The sequence below is a fragment of the Populus nigra genome, chromosome 13 (assembly GCF_951802175.1).
Source record: "Populus nigra chromosome 13, ddPopNigr1.1, whole genome shotgun sequence".
Lineage (NCBI taxonomy): Eukaryota > Viridiplantae > Streptophyta > Magnoliopsida > Malpighiales > Salicaceae > Populus > Populus nigra.
Genome location: NC_084864.1, coordinates 2,882,569 through 2,905,207, shown reverse-complemented (window position 1 = coordinate 2,905,207; position 22,639 = coordinate 2,882,569). Strand labels below are relative to the sequence as shown.

The 22,639-nt window shown below is 49.4% G+C and overlaps 1 protein-coding gene and 35 non-coding genes across 36 annotated transcripts; 35 read left to right on the top strand and 1 right to left on the bottom strand.

The window, feature by feature from the left end:
• The first annotated feature begins 131 nt into the window (after window positions 1-131).
• On the top strand, window positions 132-250 carry LOC133671811 (5S ribosomal RNA). Its single transcript, XR_009834423.1, has one exon. It is a non-coding gene; the product is annotated as a 5S ribosomal RNA (ribosomal RNA).
• Window positions 251-644: 394 nt separating this feature from the next.
• LOC133671852 (5S ribosomal RNA) lies at window positions 645-763 on the top strand. The gene has a single exon (XR_009834463.1). It is a non-coding gene; the product is annotated as a 5S ribosomal RNA (ribosomal RNA).
• A 394-nt stretch (window positions 764-1,157) lies between these two features.
• LOC133671881 (5S ribosomal RNA) lies at window positions 1,158-1,276 on the top strand. The gene has a single exon (XR_009834491.1). It is a non-coding gene; the product is annotated as a 5S ribosomal RNA (ribosomal RNA).
• A 395-nt stretch (window positions 1,277-1,671) lies between these two features.
• Window positions 1,672-1,790, top strand: LOC133671870 (5S ribosomal RNA). Its single transcript, XR_009834480.1, has one exon. It is a non-coding gene; the product is annotated as a 5S ribosomal RNA (ribosomal RNA).
• A 394-nt stretch (window positions 1,791-2,184) lies between these two features.
• Window positions 2,185-2,303, top strand: LOC133671858 (5S ribosomal RNA). Its single transcript, XR_009834469.1, has one exon. It is a non-coding gene; the product is annotated as a 5S ribosomal RNA (ribosomal RNA).
• Window positions 2,304-2,697: 394 nt separating this feature from the next.
• On the top strand, window positions 2,698-2,816 carry LOC133672042 (5S ribosomal RNA). Its single transcript, XR_009834644.1, has one exon. It is a non-coding gene; the product is annotated as a 5S ribosomal RNA (ribosomal RNA).
• Window positions 2,817-3,210: 394 nt separating this feature from the next.
• Window positions 3,211-3,329, top strand: LOC133672109 (5S ribosomal RNA). The gene has a single exon (XR_009834710.1). It is a non-coding gene; the product is annotated as a 5S ribosomal RNA (ribosomal RNA).
• Window positions 3,330-3,723: 394 nt separating this feature from the next.
• On the top strand, window positions 3,724-3,842 carry LOC133671847 (5S ribosomal RNA). Its single transcript, XR_009834458.1, has one exon. It is a non-coding gene; the product is annotated as a 5S ribosomal RNA (ribosomal RNA).
• Window positions 3,843-4,236: 394 nt separating this feature from the next.
• On the top strand, window positions 4,237-4,355 carry LOC133671810 (5S ribosomal RNA). The gene has a single exon (XR_009834422.1). It is a non-coding gene; the product is annotated as a 5S ribosomal RNA (ribosomal RNA).
• A 394-nt stretch (window positions 4,356-4,749) lies between these two features.
• On the top strand, window positions 4,750-4,868 carry LOC133671851 (5S ribosomal RNA). The gene has a single exon (XR_009834462.1). It is a non-coding gene; the product is annotated as a 5S ribosomal RNA (ribosomal RNA).
• A 394-nt stretch (window positions 4,869-5,262) lies between these two features.
• LOC133671835 (5S ribosomal RNA) lies at window positions 5,263-5,381 on the top strand. The gene has a single exon (XR_009834446.1). It is a non-coding gene; the product is annotated as a 5S ribosomal RNA (ribosomal RNA).
• Window positions 5,382-5,775: 394 nt separating this feature from the next.
• Window positions 5,776-5,894, top strand: LOC133671941 (5S ribosomal RNA). The gene has a single exon (XR_009834547.1). It is a non-coding gene; the product is annotated as a 5S ribosomal RNA (ribosomal RNA).
• Window positions 5,895-6,289: 395 nt separating this feature from the next.
• LOC133671988 (5S ribosomal RNA) lies at window positions 6,290-6,408 on the top strand. The gene has a single exon (XR_009834592.1). It is a non-coding gene; the product is annotated as a 5S ribosomal RNA (ribosomal RNA).
• Window positions 6,409-6,802: 394 nt separating this feature from the next.
• LOC133671824 (5S ribosomal RNA) lies at window positions 6,803-6,921 on the top strand. The gene has a single exon (XR_009834435.1). It is a non-coding gene; the product is annotated as a 5S ribosomal RNA (ribosomal RNA).
• Window positions 6,922-7,315: 394 nt separating this feature from the next.
• Window positions 7,316-7,434, top strand: LOC133671812 (5S ribosomal RNA). The gene has a single exon (XR_009834424.1). It is a non-coding gene; the product is annotated as a 5S ribosomal RNA (ribosomal RNA).
• A 394-nt stretch (window positions 7,435-7,828) lies between these two features.
• Window positions 7,829-7,947, top strand: LOC133671939 (5S ribosomal RNA). The gene has a single exon (XR_009834545.1). It is a non-coding gene; the product is annotated as a 5S ribosomal RNA (ribosomal RNA).
• A 393-nt stretch (window positions 7,948-8,340) lies between these two features.
• Window positions 8,341-8,459, top strand: LOC133671776 (5S ribosomal RNA). Its single transcript, XR_009834390.1, has one exon. It is a non-coding gene; the product is annotated as a 5S ribosomal RNA (ribosomal RNA).
• A 395-nt stretch (window positions 8,460-8,854) lies between these two features.
• Window positions 8,855-8,973, top strand: LOC133671800 (5S ribosomal RNA). Its single transcript, XR_009834413.1, has one exon. It is a non-coding gene; the product is annotated as a 5S ribosomal RNA (ribosomal RNA).
• A 394-nt stretch (window positions 8,974-9,367) lies between these two features.
• LOC133672041 (5S ribosomal RNA) lies at window positions 9,368-9,486 on the top strand. The gene has a single exon (XR_009834643.1). It is a non-coding gene; the product is annotated as a 5S ribosomal RNA (ribosomal RNA).
• A 394-nt stretch (window positions 9,487-9,880) lies between these two features.
• LOC133672108 (5S ribosomal RNA) lies at window positions 9,881-9,999 on the top strand. The gene has a single exon (XR_009834709.1). It is a non-coding gene; the product is annotated as a 5S ribosomal RNA (ribosomal RNA).
• Window positions 10,000-10,393: 394 nt separating this feature from the next.
• Window positions 10,394-10,512, top strand: LOC133671789 (5S ribosomal RNA). The gene has a single exon (XR_009834402.1). It is a non-coding gene; the product is annotated as a 5S ribosomal RNA (ribosomal RNA).
• Window positions 10,513-10,907: 395 nt separating this feature from the next.
• Window positions 10,908-11,026, top strand: LOC133672111 (5S ribosomal RNA). Its single transcript, XR_009834712.1, has one exon. It is a non-coding gene; the product is annotated as a 5S ribosomal RNA (ribosomal RNA).
• Window positions 11,027-11,419: 393 nt separating this feature from the next.
• LOC133671853 (5S ribosomal RNA) lies at window positions 11,420-11,538 on the top strand. The gene has a single exon (XR_009834464.1). It is a non-coding gene; the product is annotated as a 5S ribosomal RNA (ribosomal RNA).
• Window positions 11,539-11,932: 394 nt separating this feature from the next.
• Window positions 11,933-12,051, top strand: LOC133671836 (5S ribosomal RNA). The gene has a single exon (XR_009834447.1). It is a non-coding gene; the product is annotated as a 5S ribosomal RNA (ribosomal RNA).
• A 394-nt stretch (window positions 12,052-12,445) lies between these two features.
• LOC133671777 (5S ribosomal RNA) lies at window positions 12,446-12,564 on the top strand. The gene has a single exon (XR_009834391.1). It is a non-coding gene; the product is annotated as a 5S ribosomal RNA (ribosomal RNA).
• A 394-nt stretch (window positions 12,565-12,958) lies between these two features.
• On the top strand, window positions 12,959-13,077 carry LOC133671765 (5S ribosomal RNA). Its single transcript, XR_009834380.1, has one exon. It is a non-coding gene; the product is annotated as a 5S ribosomal RNA (ribosomal RNA).
• A 394-nt stretch (window positions 13,078-13,471) lies between these two features.
• LOC133671753 (5S ribosomal RNA) lies at window positions 13,472-13,590 on the top strand. The gene has a single exon (XR_009834368.1). It is a non-coding gene; the product is annotated as a 5S ribosomal RNA (ribosomal RNA).
• Window positions 13,591-13,983: 393 nt separating this feature from the next.
• On the top strand, window positions 13,984-14,102 carry LOC133671742 (5S ribosomal RNA). The gene has a single exon (XR_009834356.1). It is a non-coding gene; the product is annotated as a 5S ribosomal RNA (ribosomal RNA).
• A 395-nt stretch (window positions 14,103-14,497) lies between these two features.
• Window positions 14,498-14,616, top strand: LOC133671936 (5S ribosomal RNA). Its single transcript, XR_009834542.1, has one exon. It is a non-coding gene; the product is annotated as a 5S ribosomal RNA (ribosomal RNA).
• Window positions 14,617-15,011: 395 nt separating this feature from the next.
• Window positions 15,012-15,130, top strand: LOC133671730 (5S ribosomal RNA). Its single transcript, XR_009834345.1, has one exon. It is a non-coding gene; the product is annotated as a 5S ribosomal RNA (ribosomal RNA).
• Window positions 15,131-15,524: 394 nt separating this feature from the next.
• Window positions 15,525-15,643, top strand: LOC133671958 (5S ribosomal RNA). Its single transcript, XR_009834563.1, has one exon. It is a non-coding gene; the product is annotated as a 5S ribosomal RNA (ribosomal RNA).
• A 394-nt stretch (window positions 15,644-16,037) lies between these two features.
• LOC133671841 (5S ribosomal RNA) lies at window positions 16,038-16,156 on the top strand. The gene has a single exon (XR_009834452.1). It is a non-coding gene; the product is annotated as a 5S ribosomal RNA (ribosomal RNA).
• A 394-nt stretch (window positions 16,157-16,550) lies between these two features.
• Window positions 16,551-16,669, top strand: LOC133671724 (5S ribosomal RNA). Its single transcript, XR_009834339.1, has one exon. It is a non-coding gene; the product is annotated as a 5S ribosomal RNA (ribosomal RNA).
• Window positions 16,670-17,063: 394 nt separating this feature from the next.
• LOC133672191 (5S ribosomal RNA) lies at window positions 17,064-17,182 on the top strand. The gene has a single exon (XR_009834788.1). It is a non-coding gene; the product is annotated as a 5S ribosomal RNA (ribosomal RNA).
• Window positions 17,183-17,577: 395 nt separating this feature from the next.
• On the top strand, window positions 17,578-17,696 carry LOC133671854 (5S ribosomal RNA). The gene has a single exon (XR_009834465.1). It is a non-coding gene; the product is annotated as a 5S ribosomal RNA (ribosomal RNA).
• A 1,989-nt stretch (window positions 17,697-19,685) lies between these two features.
• LOC133671172 (cyanidin 3-O-galactoside 2''-O-xylosyltransferase FGGT1-like) lies at window positions 19,686-21,641 on the bottom strand. The gene is made up of 2 exons (XM_062091831.1): window positions 21,464-21,641; window positions 19,686-21,259 (listed from the first exon to the last, which is right to left on the bottom strand). Exon 2 carries the CDS (start codon window positions 21,205-21,207, stop codon window positions 19,831-19,833), a length of 1,377 nt encoding a protein of 458 aa, XP_061947815.1. The 5' UTR covers window positions 21,208-21,259; window positions 21,464-21,641; the 3' UTR covers window positions 19,686-19,830.
• Between the last annotated feature and the right edge of the window lie 998 nt (window positions 21,642-22,639).

The following is a 22,639-nucleotide window of genomic DNA, read 5'->3' as shown; positions in this document are numbered from 1 at the left end:
CGGATCGCAGGCCACGGCCCTTTTGAGCCGCCGCCCCTTTGCGGCGGTGCCCGAACCGCCAGGGAGCCTCCAATCGCTCCCCGATCCTCCTCTTCGAAGCGCTTATAGCAATTGCGCGTGCATGGACTAACGGGTGCGATCATACCAGCACCAATGCACCGGATCCCATCAGAACTCCGAAGTTAAACGTGCTTGGGCGAGAGTAGTACTAGGATGGGTGACCTCCTGGGAAGTCCTCGTGTTGCACCCCTCCTTTTTGCCCGCTTCTCCATCCGGCCAGCCCCTTTGTCTTTCTTTCTTCTTTTTCTCTCCCCCGCCTCCCTTTCCTCCCCCGGCATCGATAGGGCGGGGCTAGAGGCCGAAGGCTACTAGTCCTGCTCAGAATGTCGTTTCGCTTCAAGAAACGAAAGGTCGGCACCTAATTCCACCAAGAATTTGGTTTTGAATAGTAAATGCCTATTTTTTTTTAAAAAAAAAACAAATAACAAGCAAAGCGAATGAAAATCCAACGGTCGGATCGCAGGCCACGGCCCTTTTGAGCCGCCGCCCCTTTGCGGCGGTGCCCGAACCGCCAGGGAGCCTCCAATCGCTCCCCGATCCTCCTCTTCGAAGCGCTTATAGCAATTGCGCGTGCATGGACTAACGGGTGCGATCATACCAGCACTAATGCACCGGATCCCATCAGAACTCCGAAGTTAAACGTGCTTGGGCGAGAGTAGTACTAGGATGGGTGATCTCCTGGGAAGTCCTCGTGTTGCACCCCTCCTTTTTGCCCGCTTCTCCATCCGGCCAGCCCCTTTGTCTTTCTTTCTTCTTTTTCTCTCCCCCGCCTCCCTTTCCTCCCCCGGCATCGATAGGGCGGGGCTAGAGGCCGAAGGCTACTAGTCCTGCTCAGAATGTCGTTTCGCTTCAAGAAACGAAAGGTCGGCACCTAATTCCACCAAGAATTTGGTTTTGAATAGTAAATGCCTATTTTTTTTAAATAAAAAAACAAATAACAAGCAAAGCGAATGAAAATCCAACGGTCGGATCGCAGGCCACGGCCCTTTGGAGCCGCCGCCCCTTTGCGGCGGTGCCCGAACCGCCAGGGAGCCTCCAATCGCTCCCCGATCCTCCTCTTCGAAGCGCTTATAGCAATTGCGCGTGCATGGACTAACGGGTGCGATCATACCAGCACTAATGCACCGGATCCCATCAGAACTCCGAAGTTAAACGTGCTTGGGCGAGAGTAGTACTAGGATGGGTGACCTCCTGGGAAGTCCTCGTGTTGCACCCCTCCTTTTTGCCCGCTTCTCCATCCGGCCAGCCCCTTTGTCTTTCTTTCTTCTTTTTCTCTCCCCCGCCTCCCTTTCCTCCCCCGGCATCGATAGGGCGGGGCTAGAGGCCGAAGGCTACTAGTCCTGCTCAGAATGTCGTTTCGCTTCAAGAAACGAAAGGTCGGCACCTAATTCCACCAAGAATTTGGTTTTGAATAGTAAATGCCTATTTTTTTAAAAAAAAAAAAACAAATAACAAGCAAAGCGAATGAAAATCCAACGGTCGGATCGCAGGCCACGGCCCTTTTGAGCCGCCGCCCCTTTGCGGCGGTGCCCGAACCGCCAGGGAGCCTCCAATCGCTCCCCGATCCTCCTCTTCGAAGCGCTTATAGCAATTGCGCGTGCATGGACTAACGGGTGCGATCATACCAGCACTAATGCACCGGATCCCATCAGAACTCCGAAGTTAAACGTGCTTGGGCGAGAGTAGTACTAGGATGGGTGACCTCCTGGGAAGTCCTCGTGTTGCACCCCTCCTTTTTGCCCGCTTCTCCATCCGGCCAGCCCCTTTGTCTTTCTTTCTTCTTTTTCTCTCCCCCGCCTCCCTTTCCTCCCCCGGCATCGATAGGGCGGGGCTAGAGGCCGAAGGCTACTAGTCCTGCTCAGAATGTCGTTTCGCTTCAAGAAACGAAAGGTCGGCACCTAATTCCACCAAGAATTTGGTTTTGAATAGTAAATGCCTATTTTTTTTAAAAAAAAAAACAAATAACAAGCAAAGCGAATGAAAATCCAACGGTCGGATCGCAGGCCACGGCCCTTTTGAGCCGCCGCCCCTTTGCGGCGGTGCCCGAACCGCCAGGGAGCCTCCAATCGCTCCCCGATCCTCCTCTTCGAAGCGCTTATAGCAATTGCGCGTGCATGGACTAACGGGTGCGATCATACCAGCACTAATGCACCGGATCCCATCAGAACTCCGAAGTTAAACGTGCTTGGGCGAGAGTAGTACTAGGATGGGTGACCTCCTGGGAAGTCCTCGTGTTGCACCCCTCCTTTTTGCCCGCTTCTCCATCCGGCCAGCCCCTTTGTCTTTCTTTCTTCTTTTTCTCTCCCCCGCCTCCCTTTCCTCCCCCGGCATCGATAGGGCGGGGCTAGAGGCCGAAGGCTACTAGTCCTGCTCAGAATGTCGTTTCGCTTCAAGAAACGAAAGGTCGGCACCTAATTCCACCAAGAATTTGGTTTTGAATAGTAAATGCCTATTTTTTTTAAAAAAAAAAACAAATAACAAGCAAAGCGAATGAAAATCCAACGGTCGGATCGCAGGCCACGGCCCTTTCGAGCCGCCGCCCCTTTGCGGCGGTGCCCGAACCGCCAGGGAGCCTCCAATCGCTCCCCGATCCTCCTCTTCGAAGCGCTTATAGCAATTGCGCGTGCATGGACTTACGGGAGCGATCATACCAGCACTAATGCATCGGATCCCATCAGAACTCCGAAGTTAAACGTGCTTGGGCGAGAGTAGTACTAGCATGGGTGACCTCCTGGGAAGTCCTCGTGTTGCACCCCTCCTTTTTGCCCGCTTCTCCATCCGGCCAGCCCCTTTGTCTTTCTTTCTTCTTTTTCTCTCCCCCGCCTCCCTTTCCTCCCCCGGCATCGATAGGGCGGGGCTAGAGGCCGAAGGCTACTAGTCCTGCTCAGAATGTCGTTTCGCTTCAAGAAACGAAAGGTCGGCACCTAATTCCACCAAGAATTTGGTTTTGAATAGTAAATGCCTATTTTTTTAAAAAAAAAAAACAAATAACAAGCAAAGCGAATGAAAATCCAACGGTCGGATCGCAGGCCACGGCCCTTTCGAGCCGCCGCCCCTTTGCGGCGGTGCCCGAACCGCCAGGGAGCCTCCAATCGCTCCCCGATCCTCCTCTTCGAAGCGCTTATAGCAATTGCGCGTGCATGGACTAACGGGTGCGATCATACCATCACTAATGCACCGGATCCCATCAGAACTCCGAAGTTAAACGTGCTTGGGCGAGAGTAGTACTAGGATGGGTGACCTCCTGGGATGTCCTCGTGTTGCACCCCTCCTTTTTGCCCGCTTCTCCATCCGGCCAGCCCCTTTGTCTTTCTTTCTTCTTTTTCTCTCCCCCGCCTCCCTTTCCTCCCCCGGCATCGATAGGGCGGGGCTAGAGGCCGAAGGCTACTAGTCCTGCTCAGAATGTCGTTTCGCTTCAAGAAACGAAAGGTCGGCACCTAATTCCACCAAGAATTTGGTTTTGAATAGTAAATGCCTATTTTTTTTAAAAAAAAAAACAAATAACAAGCAAAGCGAATGAAAATCCAACGGTCGGATCGCAGGCCACGGCCCTTTTGAGCCGCCGCCCCTTTGCGGCGGTGCCCGAACCGCCAGGGAGCCTCCAATCGCTCCCCGATCCTCCTCTTCGAAGCGCTTATAGCAATTGCGCGTGCATGGACTAACGGGTGCGATCATACCAGCACTAATGCACCGGATCCCATCAGAACTCCGAAGTTAAACGTGCTTGGGCGAGAGTAGTACTAGGATGGGTGACCTCCTGGGAAGTCCTCGTGTTGCACCCCTCCTTTTTGCCCGCTTCTCCATCCGGCCAGCCCCTTTGTCTTTCTTTCTTCTTTTTCTCTCCCCCGCCTCCCTTTCCTCCCCCGGCATCGATAGGGCGGGGCTAGAGGCCGAAGGCTACTAGTCCTGCTCAGAATGTCGTTTCGCTTCAAGAAACGAAAGGTCGGCACCTAATTCCACCAAGAATTTGGTTTTGAATAGTAAATGCCTATTTTTTTTTAAAAAAAAAACAAATAACAAGCAAAGCGAATGAAAATCCAACGGTCGGATCGCAGGCCACGGCCCTTTTGAGCCGCCGCCCCTTTGCGGCGGTGCCCGAACCGCCAGGGAGCCTCCAATCGCTCCCCGATCCTCCTCTTCGAAGCGCTTATAGCAATTGCGCGTGCATGGACTAACGGGTGCGATCATACCAGCACCAATGCACCGGATCCCATCAGAACTCCGAAGTTAAACGTGCTTGGGCGAGAGTAGTACTAGGATGGGTGACCTCCTGGGAAGTCCTCGTGTTGCACCCCTCCTTTTTGCCCGCTTCTCCATCCGGCCAGCCCCTTTGTCTTTCTTTCTTCTTTTTCTCTCCCCCGCCTCCCTTTCCTCCCCCGGCATCGATAGGGCGGGGCTAGAGGCCGAAGGCTACTAGTCCTGCTCAGAATGTCGTTTCGCTTCAAGAAACGAAAGGTCGGCACCTAATTCCACCAAGAATTTGGTTTTGAATAGTAAATGCCTATTTTTTTTTAAAAAAAAAACAAATAACAAGCAAAGCGAATGAAAATCCAACGGTCGGATCGCAGGCCACGGCCCTTTTGAGCCGCCGCCCCTTTGCGGCGGTGCCCGAACCGCCAGGGAGCCTCCAATCGCTCCCCGATCCTCCTCTTCGAAGCGCTTATAGCAATTGCGCGTGCATGGACTAACGGGTGCGATCATACCAGCACTAATGCACCGGATCCCATCAGAACTCCGAAGTTAAACGTGCTTGGGCGAGAGTAGTACTAGGATGGGTGATCTCCTGGGAAGTCCTCGTGTTGCACCCCTCCTTTTTGCCCGCTTCTCCATCCGGCCAGCCCCTTTGTCTTTCTTTCTTCTTTTTCTCTCCCCCGCCTCCCTTTCCTCCCCCGGCATCGATAGGGCGGGGCTAGAGGCCGAAGGCTACTAGTCCTGCTCAGAATGTCGTTTCGCTTCAAGAAACGAAAGGTCGGCACCTAATTCCACCAAGAATTTGGTTTTGAATAGTAAATGCCTATTTTTTTTAAATAAAAAAACAAATAACAAGCAAAGCGAATGAAAATCCAACGGTCGGATCGCAGGCCACGGCCCTTTGGAGCCGCCGCCCCTTTGCGGCGGTGCCCGAACCGCCAGGGAGCCTCCAATCGCTCCCCGATCCTCCTCTTCGAAGCGCTTATAGCAATTGCGCGTGCATGGACTAACGGGTGCGATCATACCAGCACTAATGCACCGGATCCCATCAGAACTCCGAAGTTAAACGTGCTTGGGCGAGAGTAGTACTAGGATGGGTGACCTCCTGGGAAGTCCTCGTGTTGCACCCCTCCTTTTTGCCCGCTTCTCCATCCGGCCAGCCCCTTTGTCTTTCTTTCTTCTTTTTCTCTCCCCCGCCTCCCTTTCCTCCCCCGGCATCGATAGGGCGGGGCTAGAGGCCGAAGGCTACTAGTCCTGCTCAGAATGTCGTTTCACTTCAAGAAACGAAAGGTCGGCACCTAATTCCACCAAGAATTTGGTTTTGAATAGTAAATGCCTATTTTTTTTTAAAAAAAAAACAAATAACAAGCAAAGCGAATGAAAATCCAACGGTCGGATCGCAGGCCACGGCCCTTTTGAGCCGCCGCCCCTTTGCGGCGGTGCCCGAACCGCCAGGGAGCCTCCAATCGCTCCCCGATCCTCCTCTTCGAAGCGCTTATAGCAATTGCGCGTGCATGGACTAACTGGTGCGATCATACCAGCACTAATGCACCGGATCTCATCAGAACTCCGAAGTTAAACGTGCTTGGGCGAGAGTAGTACTAGGATGGGTGACCTCCTGGGAAGTCCTCGTGTTGCACCCCTCCTTTTTGCCCGCTTCTCCATCCGGCCAGCCCCTTTGTCTTTCTTTCTTCTTTTTCTCTCCCCCGCCTCCCTTTCCTCCCCCGGCATCGATAGGGCGGGGCTAGAGGCCGAAGGCTACTAGTCCTGCTCAGAATGTCGTTTCGCTTCAAGAAACGAAAGGTCGGCACCTAATTCCACCAAGAATTTGGTTTTGAATAGTAAATGCCTATTTTTTTTTTAAAAAAAAAACAAATAACAAGCAAAGCGAATGAAAATCCAACGGTGGGATCGCAGGCCACGGCCCTTTCGAGCCGCCGCCCCTTTGCGGCGGTGCCCGAACCGCCAGGGAGCCTCCAATCGCTCCCCGATCCTCCTCTTCGAAGCGCTTATAGCAATTGCGCGTGCATGGACTTACGGGAGCGATCATACCAGCACTAATGCATCGGATCCCATCAGAACTCCGAAGTTAAACGTGCTTGGGCGAGAGTAGTACTAGGATGGGTGACCTCCTGGGAAGTCCTCGTGTTGCACCCCTCCTTTTTGCCCGCTTCTCCATCCGGCCAGCCCCTTTGCCTTTCTTTCTTCTTTTTCTCTCCCCCGCCTCCCTTTCCTCCCCCGGCATCGATAGGGCGGGGCTAGAGGCCGAAGGCTACTAGTCTTGCTCAGAATGTCGTTTCGCTTCAAGAAACGAAAGGTCGGCACCTAATTCCACCAAGAATTTGGTTTTGAATAGTAAATGCCTATTTTTTTTTAAAAAAAAAAACAAATAACAAGCAAAGCGAATGAAAATCCAACGGTCGGATCGCAGGCCACGGCCCTTCGAGCCGCCGCCCCTTTGCGGCGGTGCCCGAACCGCCAGGGAGCCTCCAATCGCTCCCCGATCCTCCTCTTCGAAGCGCTTATAGCAATTGCGCGTGCATGGACTAACGGGTGCGATCATACCAGCACTAATGCACCGGATCCCATCAGAACTCCGAAGTTAAACGTGCTTGGGCGAGAGTAGTACTAGGATGGGTGACCTCCTGGGAAGTCCTCGTGTTGCACCCCTCCTTTTTGCCCGCTTCTCCATCCGGCCAGCCCCTTTGCCTTTCTTTCTTCTTTTTCTCTCCCCCGCCTCCCTTTCCTCCCCCGGCATCGATAGGGCGGGGCTAGAGGCCGAAGGCTACTAGTCTTGCTCAGAATGTCGTTTCGCTTCAAGAAACGAAAGGTCGGCACCTAATTCCACCAAGAATTTGGTTTTGAATAGTAAATGCCTATTTTTTTTAAATAAAAAAACAAATAACAAGCAAAGCGAATGAAAATCCAACGGTCGGATCGCAGGCCACGGCCCTTTGGAGCCGCCGCCCCTTTGCGGCGGTGCCCGAACCGCCAGGGAGCCTCCAATCGCTCCCCGATCCTCCTCTTCGAAGCGCTTATAGCAATTGCGCGTGCATGGACTAACGGGTGCGATCATACCAGCACTAATGCACCGGATCCCATCAGAACTCCGAAGTTAAACGTGCTTGGGCGAGAGTAGTACTAGGATGGGTGACCTCCTGGGAAGTCCTCGTGTTGCACCCCTCCTTTTTGCCCGCTTCTCCATCCGGCCAGCCCCTTTGTCTTTCTTTCTTCTTTTTCTCTCCCCCGCCTCCCTTTCCTCCCCCGGCATCGATAGGGCGGGGCTAGAGGCCGAAGGCTACTAGTCCTGCTCAGAATGTCGTTTCACTTCAAGAAACGAAAGGTCGGCACCTAATTCCACCAAGAATTTGGTTTTGAATAGTAAATGCCTATTTTTTTTAAAAAAAAAAACAAATAACAAGCAAAGCGAATGAAAATCCAACGGTCGGATCGCAGGCCACGGCCCTTTTGAGCCGCCGCCCCTTTGCGGCGGTGCCCGAACCGCCAGGGAGCCTCCAATCGCTCCCCGATCCTCCTCTTCGAAGCGCTTATAGCAATTGCGCGTGCATGGACTAACTGGTGCGATCATACCAGCACTAATGCACCGGATCTCATCAGAACTCCGAAGTTAAACGTGCTTGGGCGAGAGTAGTACTAGGATGGGTGACCTCCTGGGAAGTCCTCGTGTTGCACCCCTCCTTTTTGCCCGCTTCTCCATCCGGCCAGCCCCTTTGTCTTTCTTTCTTCTTTTTCTCTCCCCCGCCTCCCTTTCCTCCCCCGGCATCGATAGGGCGGGGCTAGAGGCCGAAGGCTACTAGTCCTGCTCAGAATGTCGTTTCGCTTCAAGAAACGAAAGGTCGGCACCTAATTCCACCAAGAATTTGGTTTTGAATAGTAAATGCCTATTTTTTTTAAAAAAAAAACAAATAACAAGCAAAGCGAATGAAAATCCAACGGTCGGATCGCAGGCCACGGCCCTTTCGAGCCGCCGCCCCTTTGCGGCGGTGCCCGAACCGCCAGGGAGCCTCCAATCGCTCCCCGATCCTCCTCTTCGAAGCGCTTATAGCAATTTCGCGTGCATGGACTAACGGGTGCGATCATACCAGCACTAATGCACCGGATCCCATCAGAACTCCGAAGTTAAATGTGCTTGGGCGAGAGTAGTACTAGGATGGGTGACCTCCTGGGAAGTCCTCGTGTTGCACCCCTCCTTTTTGCCCGCTTCTCCATCCGGCCAGCCCCTTTGTCTTTCTTTCTTCTTTTTCTCTCCCCCGCCTCCCTTTCCTCCCCCGGCATCGATAGGGCGGGGCTAGAGGCCGAAGGCTACTAGTCCTGCTCAGAATGTCGTTTCGCTTCAAGAAACGAAAGGTCGGCACCTAATTCCACCAAGAATTTGGTTTTGAATAGTAAATGCCTATTTTTAAAAAAAAAAAAAAACAAATAACAAGCAAAGCGAATGAAAATCCAACGGTCGGATCGCAGGCCACGGCCCTTTTGAGCCGCCGCCCCTTTGCGGCGGTGCCCGAACCGCCAGGGAGCCTCCAATCGCTCCCCGATCCTCCTCTTCGAAGCGCTTATAGCAATTGCGCGTGCATGGACTAACGGGTGCGATCATACCAGCACTAATGCACCGGATCCCATCAGAACTCCGAAGTTAAACGTGCTTGGGCGAGAGTAGTACTAGGATGGGTGACCTCCTGGGAAGTCCTCGTGTTGCACCCCTCCTTTTTGCCCGCTTCTCCATCCGGCCAGCCCCTTTGTCTTTCTTTCTTCTTTTTCTCTCCCCCGCCTCCCTTTCCTCCCCCGGCATCGATAGGGCGGGGCTAGAGGCCGAAGGCTACTAGTCCTGCTCAGAATGTCGTTTCGCTTCAAGAAACGAAAGGTCGGCACCTAATTCCACCAAGAATTTGGTTTTGAATAGTAAATGCCTATTTTTTTTTAAAAAAAAAACAAATAACAAGCAAAGCGAATGAAAATCCAACGGTCGGATCGCAGACCACGGCCCTTTCGAGCCGCCGCCCCTTTGCGGCGGTGCCCGAACCGCCAGGGAGCCTCCAATCGCTCCCCGATCCTCCTCTTCGAAGCGCTTATAGCAATTGCGCGTGCATGGACTTACGGGAGCGATCATACCAGCACTAATGCATCGGATCCCATCAGAACTCCGAAGTTAAACGTGCTTGGGCGAGAGTAGTACTAGCATGGGTGACCTCCTGGGAAGTCCTCGTGTTGCACCCCTCCTTTTTGCCCGCTTCTCCATCCGGCCAGCCCCTTTGTCTTTCTTTCTTCTTTTTCTCTCCCCCGCCTCCCTTTCCTCCCCCGGCATCGATAGGGCGGGGCTAGAGGCCGAAGGCTACTAGTCCTGCTCAGAATGTCGTTTCGCTTCAAGAAACGAAAGGTCGGCACCTAATTCCACCAAGAATTTGGTTTTGAATAGTAAATGCCTATTTTTTTTAAAAAAAAAAACAAATAACAAGCAAAGCGAATGAAAATCCAACGGTCGGATCGCAGGCCACGGCCCTTTCGAGCCGCCGCCCCTTTGCGGCGGTGCCCGAACCGCCAGGGAGCCTCCAATCGCTCCCCGATCCTCCTCTTCGAAGCGCTTATAGCAATTGCGCGTGCATGGACAAACGGGTGCGATCATACCATCACTAATGCACCGGATCCCATCAGAACTCCGAAGTTAAACGTGCTTGGGCGAGAGTAGTACTAGGATGGGTGACCTCCTGGGATGTCCTCGTGTTGCACCCCTCCTTTTTGCCCGCTTCTCCATCCGGCCAGCCCCTTTGTCTTTCTTTCTTCTTTTTCTCTCCCCCGCCTCCCTTTCCTCCCCCGGCATCGATAGGGCGGGGCTAGAGGCCGAAGGCTACTAGTCCTGCTCAGAATGTCGTTTCGCTTCAAGAAACGAAAGGTCGGCACCTAATTCCACCAAGAATTTGGTTTTGAATAGTAAATGCCTATTTTTTTAAAAAAAAAAAACAAATAACAAGCAAAGCGAATGAAAATCCAACGGTCGGATCGCAGGCCACGGCCCTTTTGAGCCGCCGCCCCTTTGCGGCGGTGCCCGAACCGCCAGGGAGCCTCCAATCGCTCCCCGATCCTCCTCTTCGAAGCGCTTATAGCAATTGCGCGTGCATGGACTAACGGGTGCGATCATACCAGCACTAATGCACCGGATCCCATCAGAACTCCGAAGTTAAACGTGCTTGGGCGAGAGTAGTACTAGGATGGGTGACCTCCTGGGAAGTCCTCGTGTTGCACCCCTCCTTTTTGCCCGCTTCTCCATCCGGCCAGCCCCTTTGTCTTTCTTTCTTCTTTTTCTCTCCCCCGCCTCCCTTTCCTCCCCCGGCATCGATAGGGCGGGGCTAGAGGCCGAAGGCTACTAGTCCTGCTCAGAATGTCGTTTCGCTTCAAGAAACGAAAGGTCGGCACCTAATTCCACCAAGAATTTGGTTTTGAATAGTAAATGCCTATTTTTTTTAAAAAAAAAAAACAAATAACAAGCAAAGCGAATGAAAATCCAACGGTCGGATCGCAGGCCACGGCCCTTTCGAGCCGCCGCCCCTTTGCGGCGGTGCCCGAACCGCCAGGGAGCCTCCAATCGCTCCCCGATCCTCCTCTTCGAAGCGCTTATAGCAATTGCGCGTGCATGGACTTACGGGAGCGATCATACCAGCACTAATGCATCGGATCCCATCAAAACTCCGAAGTTAAACGTGCTTGGGCGAGAGTAGTACTAGGATGGGTGACCTCCTGGGAAGTCCTCGTGTTGCACCCCTCCTTTTTGCCCGCTTCTCCATCCGGCCAGCCCCTTTGCCTTTCTTTCTTCTTTTTCTCTCCCCCGCCTCCCTTTCCTCCCCCGGCATCGATAGGGCGGGGCTAGAGGCCGAAGGCTACTAGTCGTGCTCAGAATGTCGTTTCGCTTCAAGAAACGAAAGGTCGGCACCTAATTCCACCAAGAATTTGGTTTTGAATAGTAAATGCCTATTTTTTTTAAAAAAAAAAACAAATAACAAGCAAAGCGAATGAAAATCCAACGGTCGGATCGCAGGCCACGGCCCTTCGAGCCGCCGCCCCTTTGCGGCGGTGCCCGAACCGCCAGGGAGCCTCCAATCGCTCCCCGATCCTCCTCTTCGAAGCGCTTATAGCAATTGCGCGTGCATGGACTAACGGGTGCGATCATACCAGCTCTAATGCACCGGATCCCATCAGAACTCCGAAGTTAAACGTGCTTGGGCGAGAGTAGTACTAGGATGGGTGACCTCCTGGGAAGTCCTCGTGTTGCACCCCTCCTTTTTGCCCGCTTCTCCATCCGGCCAGCCCCTTTGCCTTTCTTTCTTCTTTTTCTCTCCCCCGCCTCCCTTTCCTCCCCCGGCATCGATAGGGCGGGGCTAGAGGCCGAAGGCTACTAGTCTTGCTCAGAATGTCGTTTCGCTTCAAGAAACGAAAGGTCGGCACCTAATTCCACCAAGAATTTGGTTTTGAATAGTAAATGCCTATTTTTAAAAAAAAAAAAAACAAATAACAAGCAAAGCGAATGAAAATCCAACGGTCGGATCGCAGGCCACGGCCCTTTCGAGCCGCCGCCCCTTTGCGGCGGTGCCCGAACCGCCAGGGAGCCTCCAATCGCTCCCCGATCCTCCTCTTCGAAGCGCTTATAGCAATTGCGCGTGCATGGACTTACGGGTGCGACCATACCAGCACTAATGCACCGGATCCCATCAGTACTCCGAAGTTAAACGTGCTTGGGCGAGAGTAGTACTAGGATGGGTGACCTCCTGGGAAGTCCTCGTGTTGCACCCCTCCTTTTTGCCCGCTTCTCCATCCGGCCAGCCCCTTTGTCTTTCTTTCTTCTTTTTCTCTCCCCCGCCTCCCTTTCCTCCCCCGGCATCGATAGGGCGGGGCTAGAGGCCGAAGGCCACTAGTCCTGCTCAGAATGTCGTTTCGCTTCAAGAAACGAAAGGTCGGCACCTAATTCCACCAAGAATTTGGTTTTGAATAGTAAATGCCTATTTTTTTAAAAAAAAAAAACAAATAACAAGCAAAGCGAATGAAAATCCAACGGTCGGATCGCAGGCCACGGCCCTTTCGAGCCGCCGCCCCTTTGCGGCGGTGCCCGAACCGCCAGGGAGCCTCCAATCGCTCCCCGATCCTCCTCTTCGAAGCGCTTATAGCAATTGCGCGTGCATGGACTTACGGGTGCGATCATACCAGCACTAATGCACCGGATCCCATCAGAACTCCGAAGTTAAACGTGCTTGGGCGAGAGTAGTACTAGGATGGGTGACCTCCTGGGAAGTCCTCGTGTTGCACCCCTCCTTTTTGCCCGCTTCTCCATCCGGCCAGCCCCTTTGCCTTTCTTTCTTCTTTTTCTCTCCCCCGCCTCCCTTTCCTCCCCCGGCATCGATAGGGCGGGGCTAGAGGCCGAAGGCTACTAGTCTTGCTCAGAATGTCGTTTCGCTTCAAGAAACGAAAGGTCGGCACCTAATTCCACCAAGAATTTGGTTTTGAATAGTAAATGCCTATTTTTTTTTAAAAAAAAAACAAATAACAAGCAAAGCGAATGAAATTCCAACGGTCGGATCGCAGGCCACGGCCCTTTCGAGCCGCCGCCCCTTTGCGGCGGTGCCCGAACCGCCAGGGAGCCTCCAATCGCTCCCCGATCCTCCTCTTCGAAGCGCTTATAGCAATTGCGCGTGCATGGACTTACGGGTGCGATCATACCAGCACTAATGCACCGGATCCCATCAGAACTCCGAAGTTAAACGTGCTTGGGCGAGAGTAGTACTAGGATGGGTGACCTCCTGGGAAGTCCTCGTGTTGCACCCCTCCTTTTTGCCCGCTTCTCCATCCGGCCAGCCCCTTTGCCTTTCTTTCTTCTTTTTCTCTCCCCCGCCTCCCTTTCCTCCCCCGGCATCGATAGGGCGGGGCTAGAGGCCCAAGGCTACTAGTCTTGCTCAGAATGTCGTTTCGCTTCAAGAAACGAAAGGTCGGCACCTAATTCCACCAAGAATTTGGTTTTGAATAGTAAATGCCTATTTTTTTAAAAAAAAAAAACAAATAACAAGCAAAGCGAATGAAAATCCAACGGTCGGATCGCAGGCCACGGCCCTTTCGAGCCGCCGCCCCTTTGCGGCGGTGCCCGAACCGCCAGGGAGCCTCCAATCGCTCCCCGATCCTCCTCTTCGAAGCGCTTATAGCAATTGCGCGTGCATGGACTTACGGGTGCGATCATACCAGCACTAATGCACCGGATCCCATCAGAACTCCGAAGTTAAACGTGCTTGGGCGAGAGTAGTACTAGGATGGGTGACCTCCTGGGAAGTCCTCGTGTTGCACCCCTCCTTTTTGCCCGCTTCTCCATCCGGCCAGCCCCTTTGTCTTTCTTTCTTCTTTTTCTCTCCCCCGCCTCCCTTTCCTCCCCCGGCATCGATAGGGCGGGGCTAGAGCCGAAGGCTACTAGTCTTGCTCAGAATGTCGTTTCGCTTCAAGAAACGAAAGGTCGGCACCTAATTCCACCAAGAATTTGGTTTTGAATAGTAAATGCCTATTTTTAAAAAAAAAAAAAACAAATAACAAGCAAAGCGAATGAAAATCCAACGGTCGGATCGCAGGCCACGGCCCTTTCGAGCCGCCGCCCCTTTGCGGCGGTGCCCGAACCGCCAGGGAGCCTCCAATCGCTCCCCGATCCTCCTCTTCGAAGCGCTTATAGCAATTGCGCGTGCATGGACTAACGGGTGCGATCATACCAGCACTAATGCACCGGATCCCATCAGAACTCCGAAGTTAAACGTGCTTGGGCGAGAGTAGTACTAGGATGGGTGACCTCCTGGGAAGTCCTCGTGTTGCACCCCTCCTTTTTGCCCGCTTCTCCATCCGGCCAGCCCCTTTGTCTTTCTTTCTTCTTTTTCTCTCCCCCGCCTCCCTTTCCTCCCCCGGCATCGATAGGGCGGGGCTAGAGGCCGAAGGCTACTAGTCGTGCTCAGAATGTCGTTTCGCTTCAAGAAACGAAAGGTCGGCACCTAATTCCACCAAGAATTTGGTTTTGAATAGTAAATGCCTATTTTTTTTAAAAAAAAAAAACAAATAACAAGCAAAGCGAATGAAAATCCAACGGTCGGATCGCAGGCCACGGCCCTTTCGAGCCGCCGCCCCTTTGCGGCGGTGCCCGAACCGCCAGGGAGCCTCCAATCGCTCCCCGATCCTCCTCTTCGAAGCGCTTATAGCAATTGCGCGTGCATGGACTAACGGGTGCGATCATACCAGCACTAATGAACCGGATCCCATCAGAACTCCGAAGTTAAACGTGCTTGGGCGAGAGTAGTACTAGGATGGGTGACCTCCTGGGAAGTCCTCGTGTTGCACCCCTCCTTTTTGCCCGCTTCTCCATCCGGCCAGCCCCTTTGTCTTTCTTTCTTCTTTTTCTCTCCCTCGCCTCCCTTTCCTCCCCCGGCATCGATAGGGCGGGGCTAGAGGCCGAAGGCTACTAGTCCTGCTCAGAATGTCGTTTCGCTTCAAGAAACGAAAGGTCGGCACCTAATTCCACCAAGAATTTGGTTTTGAATAGTAAATGCCTATTTTTTTTAAAAAAAAAAAACAAATAACAAGCAAAGCGAATGAAAATCCAACGGTCGGATCGCAGGCCACGGCCCTTTCGAGCCGCCGCCCCTTTGCGGCGGTGCCCGAACCGCCAGGGAGCCTCCAATCGCTCCCCGATCCTCCTCTTCGAAGCGCTTATAGCAATTGCGCGTGCATGGACTAACGGGTGCGATCATACCAGCACTAATGCACCGGATCCCATCAGAACTCCGAAGTTAAACGTGCTTGGGCGAGAGTAGTACTAGGATGGGTGACCTCCTGGGAAGTCCTCGTGTTGCACCCCTTCTTTTTGCCCGCTTCTCCATCCGGCCAGCCCCTTTGTCTTTCTTTCTTCTTTTTCTCTCCCCCACCTCCCTTTCCTCCCCCGGCATCGATAGGGCGGGGCTAGAGGCCGAAGGCTACTAGTCCTGCTCAGAATGTCGTTTCGCTTCAAGAAACGAAAGGTCGGCACCTAATTCCACCAAGAATTTGGTTTTGAATAGTAAATGCCTATTTTTTTAAAAAAAAAAAAACAAATAACAAGCAAAGCGAATGAAAATCCAACGGTCGGATCGCAGGCCACGGCCCTTCGAGCCGCCGCCCCTTTGCGGCGGTGCCCGAACCGCCAGGGAGCCTCCAATCGCTCCCCGATCCTCCTCTTCGAAGCGCTTATAGCAATTGCGCGTGCATGGACTTACGGGTGCGACCATACCAGCACTAATGCACCGGATCCCATCAGAACTCCGAAGTTAAACGTGCTTGGGCGAGAGTAGTACTAGGATGGGTGACCTCCTGGGAAGTCCTCGTGTTGCACCCCTCCTTTTTGCCCGCTTCTCCATCCGGCCAGCCCCTTTGTCTTTCTTTCTTCTTTTTCTCTCCCCCGCCTCCCTTTCCTCCCCCGGCATCGATAGGGCGGGGCTAGAGGCCGAAGGCTACTAGTCTTGCTCAGAATGTCGTTTCGCTTCAAGAAACGAAAGGTCGGCACCTAATTCCACCAAGAATTTGGTTTTGAATAGTAAATGCCTATTTTTTAAAAAAAAAAAAACAAATAACAAGCAAAGCGAATGAAAATCCAACGGTCGGATCGCAGGCCACGGCCCTTTCGAGCCGCCGCCCCTTTGCGGCGGTGCCCGAACCGCCAGGGAGCCTCCAATCGCTCCCCGATCCTCCTCTTCGAAGCGCTTATAGCAATTGCGCGTGCATGGACTTACGGGTGCGACCATACCAGCACTAATGCACCGGATCCCATCAGAACTCCGAAGTTAAACGTGCTTGGGCGAGAGTAGTACTAGGATGGGTGACCTCCTGGGAAGTCCTCGTGTTGCACCCCTCCTTTTTGCCCGCTTCTCCATCCGGCCAGCCCCTTTGTCTTTCTTTCTTCTTTTTCTCTCCCCCGCCTCCCTTTCCTCCCCCGGCATCGATAGGGCGGGGCTAGAGGCCGAAGGCTACTAGTCTTGCTCAGAATGTCGTTTCGCTTCAAGAAACGAAAGGTCGGCACCTAATTCCACCAAGAATTTGGTTTTGAATAGTAAATGCCTATTTTTTAAAAAAAAAAAAACAAATAACAAGCAAAGCGAATGAAAATCCAACGGTCGGATCGCAGGCCACGGCCCTTTCGAGCCGCCGCCCCTTTGCGGCGGTGCCCGAACCGCCAGGGAGCCTCCAATCGCTCCCCGATCCTCCTCTTCGAAGCGCTTATAGCAATTGCGCGTGCATGGACTTACGGGTGCGACCATACCAGCACTAATGCACCGGATCCCATCAGAACTCCGAAGTTAAACGTGCTTGGGCGAGAGTAGTACTAGGATGGGTGACCTCCTGGGAAGTCCTCGTGTTGCACCCCTCCTTTTTGCCCGCTTCTCCATCCGGCCAGCCCCTTTGTCTTTCTTTCTTCTTTTTCTCTCCCCCGCCTCCCTTTCCTCCCCCGGCATCGATAGGGCGGGGCTAGAGGCCGAAGGCCACTAGTCCTGCTCAGAATGTCGTTTCGCTTCAAGAAACGAAAGGTCGGCACCTAATTCCACCAAGAATTTGGTTTTGAATAGTAAATGCCTATTTTTTTAAAAAAAAAAAACAAATAACAAGCAAAGCGAATGAAAATCCAACGGTCGGATCGCAGGCCACGGCCCTTTCGAGCCGCCGCCCCTTTGCGGCGGTGCCCGAACCGCCAGGGAGCCTCCAATCGCTCCCCGATCCTCCTCTTCGAAGCGCTTATAGCAATTGCGCGTGCATGGACTAACGGGTGCGATCATACCAGCACTAATGCACCGGATCCCATCAGAACTCCGAAGTTAAACGTGCTTGGGCGAGAGTAGTACTAGGATGGGTGACCTCCTGGGAAGTCCTCGTGTTGCACCCCTCCTTTTTGCCCGCTTCTCCATCCGGCCAGCCCCTTTGTCTTTCTTTCTTCTTTTTCTCTCCCTCGCCTCCCTTTCCTCCCCCGGCATCGATAGGGCGGGGCTAGAGGCCGAAGGCTACTAGTCCTGCTCAGAATGTCGTTTCGCTTCAAGAAACGAAAGGTCGGCACCTAATTCCACCAAGAATTTGGTTTTGAATAGTAAATGCCTATTTTTTTTAAAAAAAAAAAACAAATAACAAGCAAAGCGAATGAAAATCCAACGGTCGGATCGCAGGCCACGGCCCTTTCGAGCCGCCGCCCCTTTGCGGCGGTGCCCGAACCGCCAGGGAGCCTCCAATCGCTCCCCGATCCTCCTCTTCGAAGCGCTTATAGCAATTGCGCGTGCATGGACTAACGGGTGCGATCATACCAGCACTAATGCACCGGATCCCATCAGAACTCCGAAGTTAAACGTGCTTGGGCGAGAGTAGTATTAGGATGGGTGACCTCCTGGGAAGTCCTCGTGTTGCACCCCTTCTTTTTGCCCGCTTCTCCATCCGGCCAGCCCCTTTGTCTTTCTTTCTTCTTTTTCTCTCCCCCACCTCCCTTTCCTCCCCCGGCATCGATAGGGCGGGGCTAGAGGCCGAAGGCTACTAGTCCTGCTCAGAATGTCGTTTCGCTTCAAGAAACGAAAGGTCGGCACCTAATTCCACCAAGAATTTGGTTTTGAATAGTAAATGCCTATTTTTTTTAAAAAAAAAAAAACAAATAACAAGCAAAGCGAATAAAAATCCAACAGTCGGATCGCAGGCCACGGCCCTTTTGAGCCGCCGCCCCTTTGCGGCGGTGCCCGAACCGCCAGGGAGCCTCCAATCGCTCCCCGATCCTCCTCTTCGAAGCGCTTATAGCAATTGCGCGTGCATGGACTAACTGGTGCGATCATACCAGCACTAATGCACCGGATCCCATCAAATAACAAGCAAAGCGAATAAAAATCCAACGGTCGAATCGCAGGTCACGGCCCTTTTGAGCCGTCGCCCCTCCCTAGATGAATTAGAAAAAATTTTCATCTATTTTTAAATAGTATTGATTGTAAATTCTTGTGCAAGATGGAATGAGATTTGAAAAGAGTTTCAAGTCTTATTCAAAGAATTAATGATTATGATGTTGAGGACCAATATGATTTGATAGAGTAAACACACTTCATACTATAATGTCTAAATCAAAATATTATTATTAATGAAAGAATAATAATTACACTGAGAAACTAGTTACTAAAATGTTAAATCAAACCACTTATGACTTTTCTAATATTTGGTGGATTATGACATATTGCTAGACCTTATATTTGATCTTTAAATATAAATCAATCAATTATTGAATTGATAATAAATTTATTTATTTAATCCTATTTTATTTAGGATCATTATTTATATTTGGGCCATCTTATTAGTGAACTTATGGGTCACACACATAAGAACTATTAGTTAGAAATTAAAATGAAATGATTAAACAAGTGTGATTTTATTATAAATAAGTTTTAAAAATTAAGAACTAGAATGTAATTAATACATAAGATTGCAATTCTAGACCTATAAGAAATCAAGTAAGGACTTGATTGAATAAATTTCTAAAATTAGTTTAAAATAATAAAGGTGATATTATTTAAGAGAAAATTAATATTTTTTTTATTTATATAGTTTTTAGGTTTTCTATATATATAATGTTATGCCTTTTATTTTTTGATAGTAGAGTACAATATAGAAATACTAAAATACAAAAGAAAAGAGCTAGCACTCAAAGGTATAACAATTTTTCTCTTCTAAAAAGGCTTAGAAGATTTTTCATTGGTGGTTTGTGTAGATTATTATTAGAGGTTGTATACTTGGATGATTTATGATTTACGATAACTTAATTTTGAAGCAATTATTCAAAGTTAAAAAGATTTTATTTTCAAGTAATCTTTATATAAACCCCAAACAACCTTAAATCTCTCTAATAAGATTCTTGAACTCCTAAAAAAGTTTAAATTTACAGTTTTTGTGTAATTGTTTTAGAAAACTGAATAATGAAGATAAAGGTTAACGCTGAAGAGGACTTCTTTAAGTGTACAGTATATGGTATCCATTTTAGTATTTGTGGTCCCTGCTACTGTTTAGTCTATATATTGTGATGCTAACAAACCATCTATGAAGTCAAGAGGACGTGCATCATTTTGCTTCTTTAGAATGTGGTGAAGACAGAATGCAGGCAAACTTCCCTCAGCTCTTGAGTAATGTCTGGTATTTTTCAACTTTGTTGTCCAGTCCTATTACTTCTTGGGCGATTTCTGGCATGTTGTACTAAAGTAATGATTGTTTTGTCGATGCTCGCATACTCGTACTCATAGTCTCATATGCATGACATGCTTCGTTTGCCGAATACTAGATTGTCGTGGAGAATGGACACAGGTTCCTGATTCCAGTGACCATCTTCCACATTCTGCAACTAATAAATGATTGAACATTGCCCAAGTGTCCACAGGTTGGAAAGGTTAAACAATCACACCCTCTTTCTTTCATAATTACTTAAACCAGGAAAATATGGCTGGGCTTTAAGCACTCATCAAAACTAATACATTAAGAGGTATGTTGCAGACATTAAAGTTGATACAGCCATCAAAAGAGTAGCTATCCAAGAAGAACTCGAAGCTGTTCATTGAAACTGTCAATGTAAGAGGACTCTAGACTTTTGCTGCTCAAAAACTCTCTCAGTTGTGCACGGTTGGTTTTGACATCTCTGCCAAACTCACTTTCTTCCTCCATTACAGTTCTCACAGCCTTGTAGACAGTTTCCTTGGTGAATAACCCATCTTCTTCTCCTTTCTCCACCTCCACTCCCACCTTCAAATGCAGGCTCATCAGTCTTGCTTGGAATATATGGTCACCTACATGTGGTAGCAGAACCAGCTGACATTTATTTATCAATGCCTCAGATAAGGAACCGGATCCACAATGTGTAATGAAGCATCCAACTGATGGATGCTCCAGAATCAATTGCTGCTGAACCCATCCTCCATGGACCATACCTCTTCCACAGATCCTCTCTTGAAAACCTTGGGGCAATGCAAGTTCAATTGACTCATAACCCGCAGGTGGTTTAAGTGCTGCCAAGAATGGCATACCAGTGAGCTCCAAACCTAAGAGCAACTCTTCAAACTGATCCTTCTCCAAAGTGCATTCACTTCCAAAAGCACAGTATATCACAGAATTGGCCTTGAATTCTACGAGCCACTTATACAACTTCTCTTCTAAAGTTGAGGTGTTTGGCTCTGGGATAACTGGTCCTGAAAATAAGACTGGCTTGTCAAACTGGTTTCCAACATAGTCAGCATAAGGTCCTTCAATTTCTCGGCATGTCCTGAATCCAATTGCATCACAGTGGCTCATTCCCATATATATGCGATCACAGAACATGACATCACTACCAAACTTCATAACTCTCCTTGCAATGTAGACTTCTGCCTCGTGAGCTTTGAGCTTGATCGGCAAGTCTGGAAAGCCTAATGGTGGCTGCATAAGGTCAGCTTTAGTCAACTTGTTACCACTTAGTCGTCTTTCCGGAGACATAATATATCCAATAGTTACCGAGCTAACAACGCAGTAGTAAATGGACTTAATACCTAAGCGACGAGCCAGTCTTGGCATCCAGTAGGTGAAATCAAAGATGACAGTATTGGGTTTTAAATTGCGAAGTAATACTTCAATATCACTCTCAGTACGGTCCATGGCAGTCATGATATGTGTGAAAGAAGGGAAAGGTACATCTGAGGTGGTTTCAGCTCCTGGAGGGAGGCCATCCACATGGGGAACAGTAATTGGAATGAAGGTAATGATGTCCGGATGGAGGTTGAATTGCTGTAACTTGGACTGAGTTCTGGTGGGGAGAAGAAAGGAGATTTTGTGGCCTGCCTGTGCTAGTTTGTTTGCAAGGTGAAGAAATGGTGTAAGGTGACCAAAGGCAAACCAAGGGTACATTGCTATGTGGTATGCAGGTGTTGCAGCCATTTCTTAATTTCAGAGTTTCCTCCTGCTAAATTCCTTGCTAGAATTGGAACTGCTGAGAGCAGAACATTGGTGATGACAATGAGTAAATAGTAAAGAAATCATTTGAGGATTATTCCGTAATTCAGAAAATACATTTATTTTGCCACCTTATAATGTAAGCTGAACACTTTGCGAATCACCACAAGAGTACTAAGCCCCTTTATCAAAAATTGAAATCATATTTGTGAATAGCTTTGAACAAACATGCACTGCTTACCAACTTGAGAAGTAGCAGGGATGCAGAGATTTCTTCGTCGGCGGACACCACAATTTAGCGACCGAACTTGCTTGATTTTGTTCCAAACTAGCCAACAATAAGGACGAAGCCAACTGACTAGCAAAGGCCGTCCTGCAAAAGCTCTCAATATTTGTTCTTTCAGCTAAAAGAGAGGAAGTGGAATTATTATTTTCTATATCAGACAAGCAGAGAATAATATTAAAAATAATTTTAAAAAAATAAAAAAAATATTATTTTAATATATTTTTAAATAAAAAATATTTTAAAAAACAATTAAAATAACACTGCAAACGCACTTAAAAAAAAATAATAAAGGTGCAGTTGCGGCCCCTTGACTACTCAATTGCCTTGTCTGCCTTGTCTCTTGTCCAGTGAAGAGGACAAAGGTGACATTGATTACGTATAGCGTATAAACTTTATTTATTTTTATGTTTTAAAAGAAATTTTTTAAAATATTATTTTATTTTTAAATTAATATTTTTTTATATTTTTAAATTATTTTTTGATATATTAATATAAAAATAATTTTTTAAAAATAAAAAAAATATTATTTTAATATATATTTTAAAAGACAATCATTCATGTTTGCCAACTAAATTAAGCTATATTCTCAAACAATCTAAATTCAATATAGTTACAAAACTTTGACTGCCAGCTAGAGCCAACCCAACTTTTTGTGATTAACCTATGCCACTTGAACCAATCAAGCCTCAAGTAACAAGGCTAATTGCGAATCCAAAAAGCTACCTGGATTGGTTTTCAACCAACAGTACTTATCTTCTTCTAATGGTAGCTGAGAAGTTAAGAGGCTAAGCACTGTCTAAAACTGGCCGAGGCTCACTCCACAAGCACTGATGGCCAAGCCCTAATAAAAAACACATCGGTTTCTTTCAGCAATGTTTTTCCAAGCCCGAAGATCAGTCTCATTTTGAATGAGTTGGAGACAATATATAGAATTTTTTTAAGAAAAAATCCAATGATAACAGAATCATCTCCCGAAAGCAGCGAGGAAATCAGAGGAAAATTACCCTAATAAGCCGCAATCAACATCAAATCCTAAAAGAATCCACATCCATCCATACTGTCTATAAAGACGGTATTTAAGTTGCACTCAACACCTGGAAAATCAAATGAACGAGAAGCTAAATTTCAAGC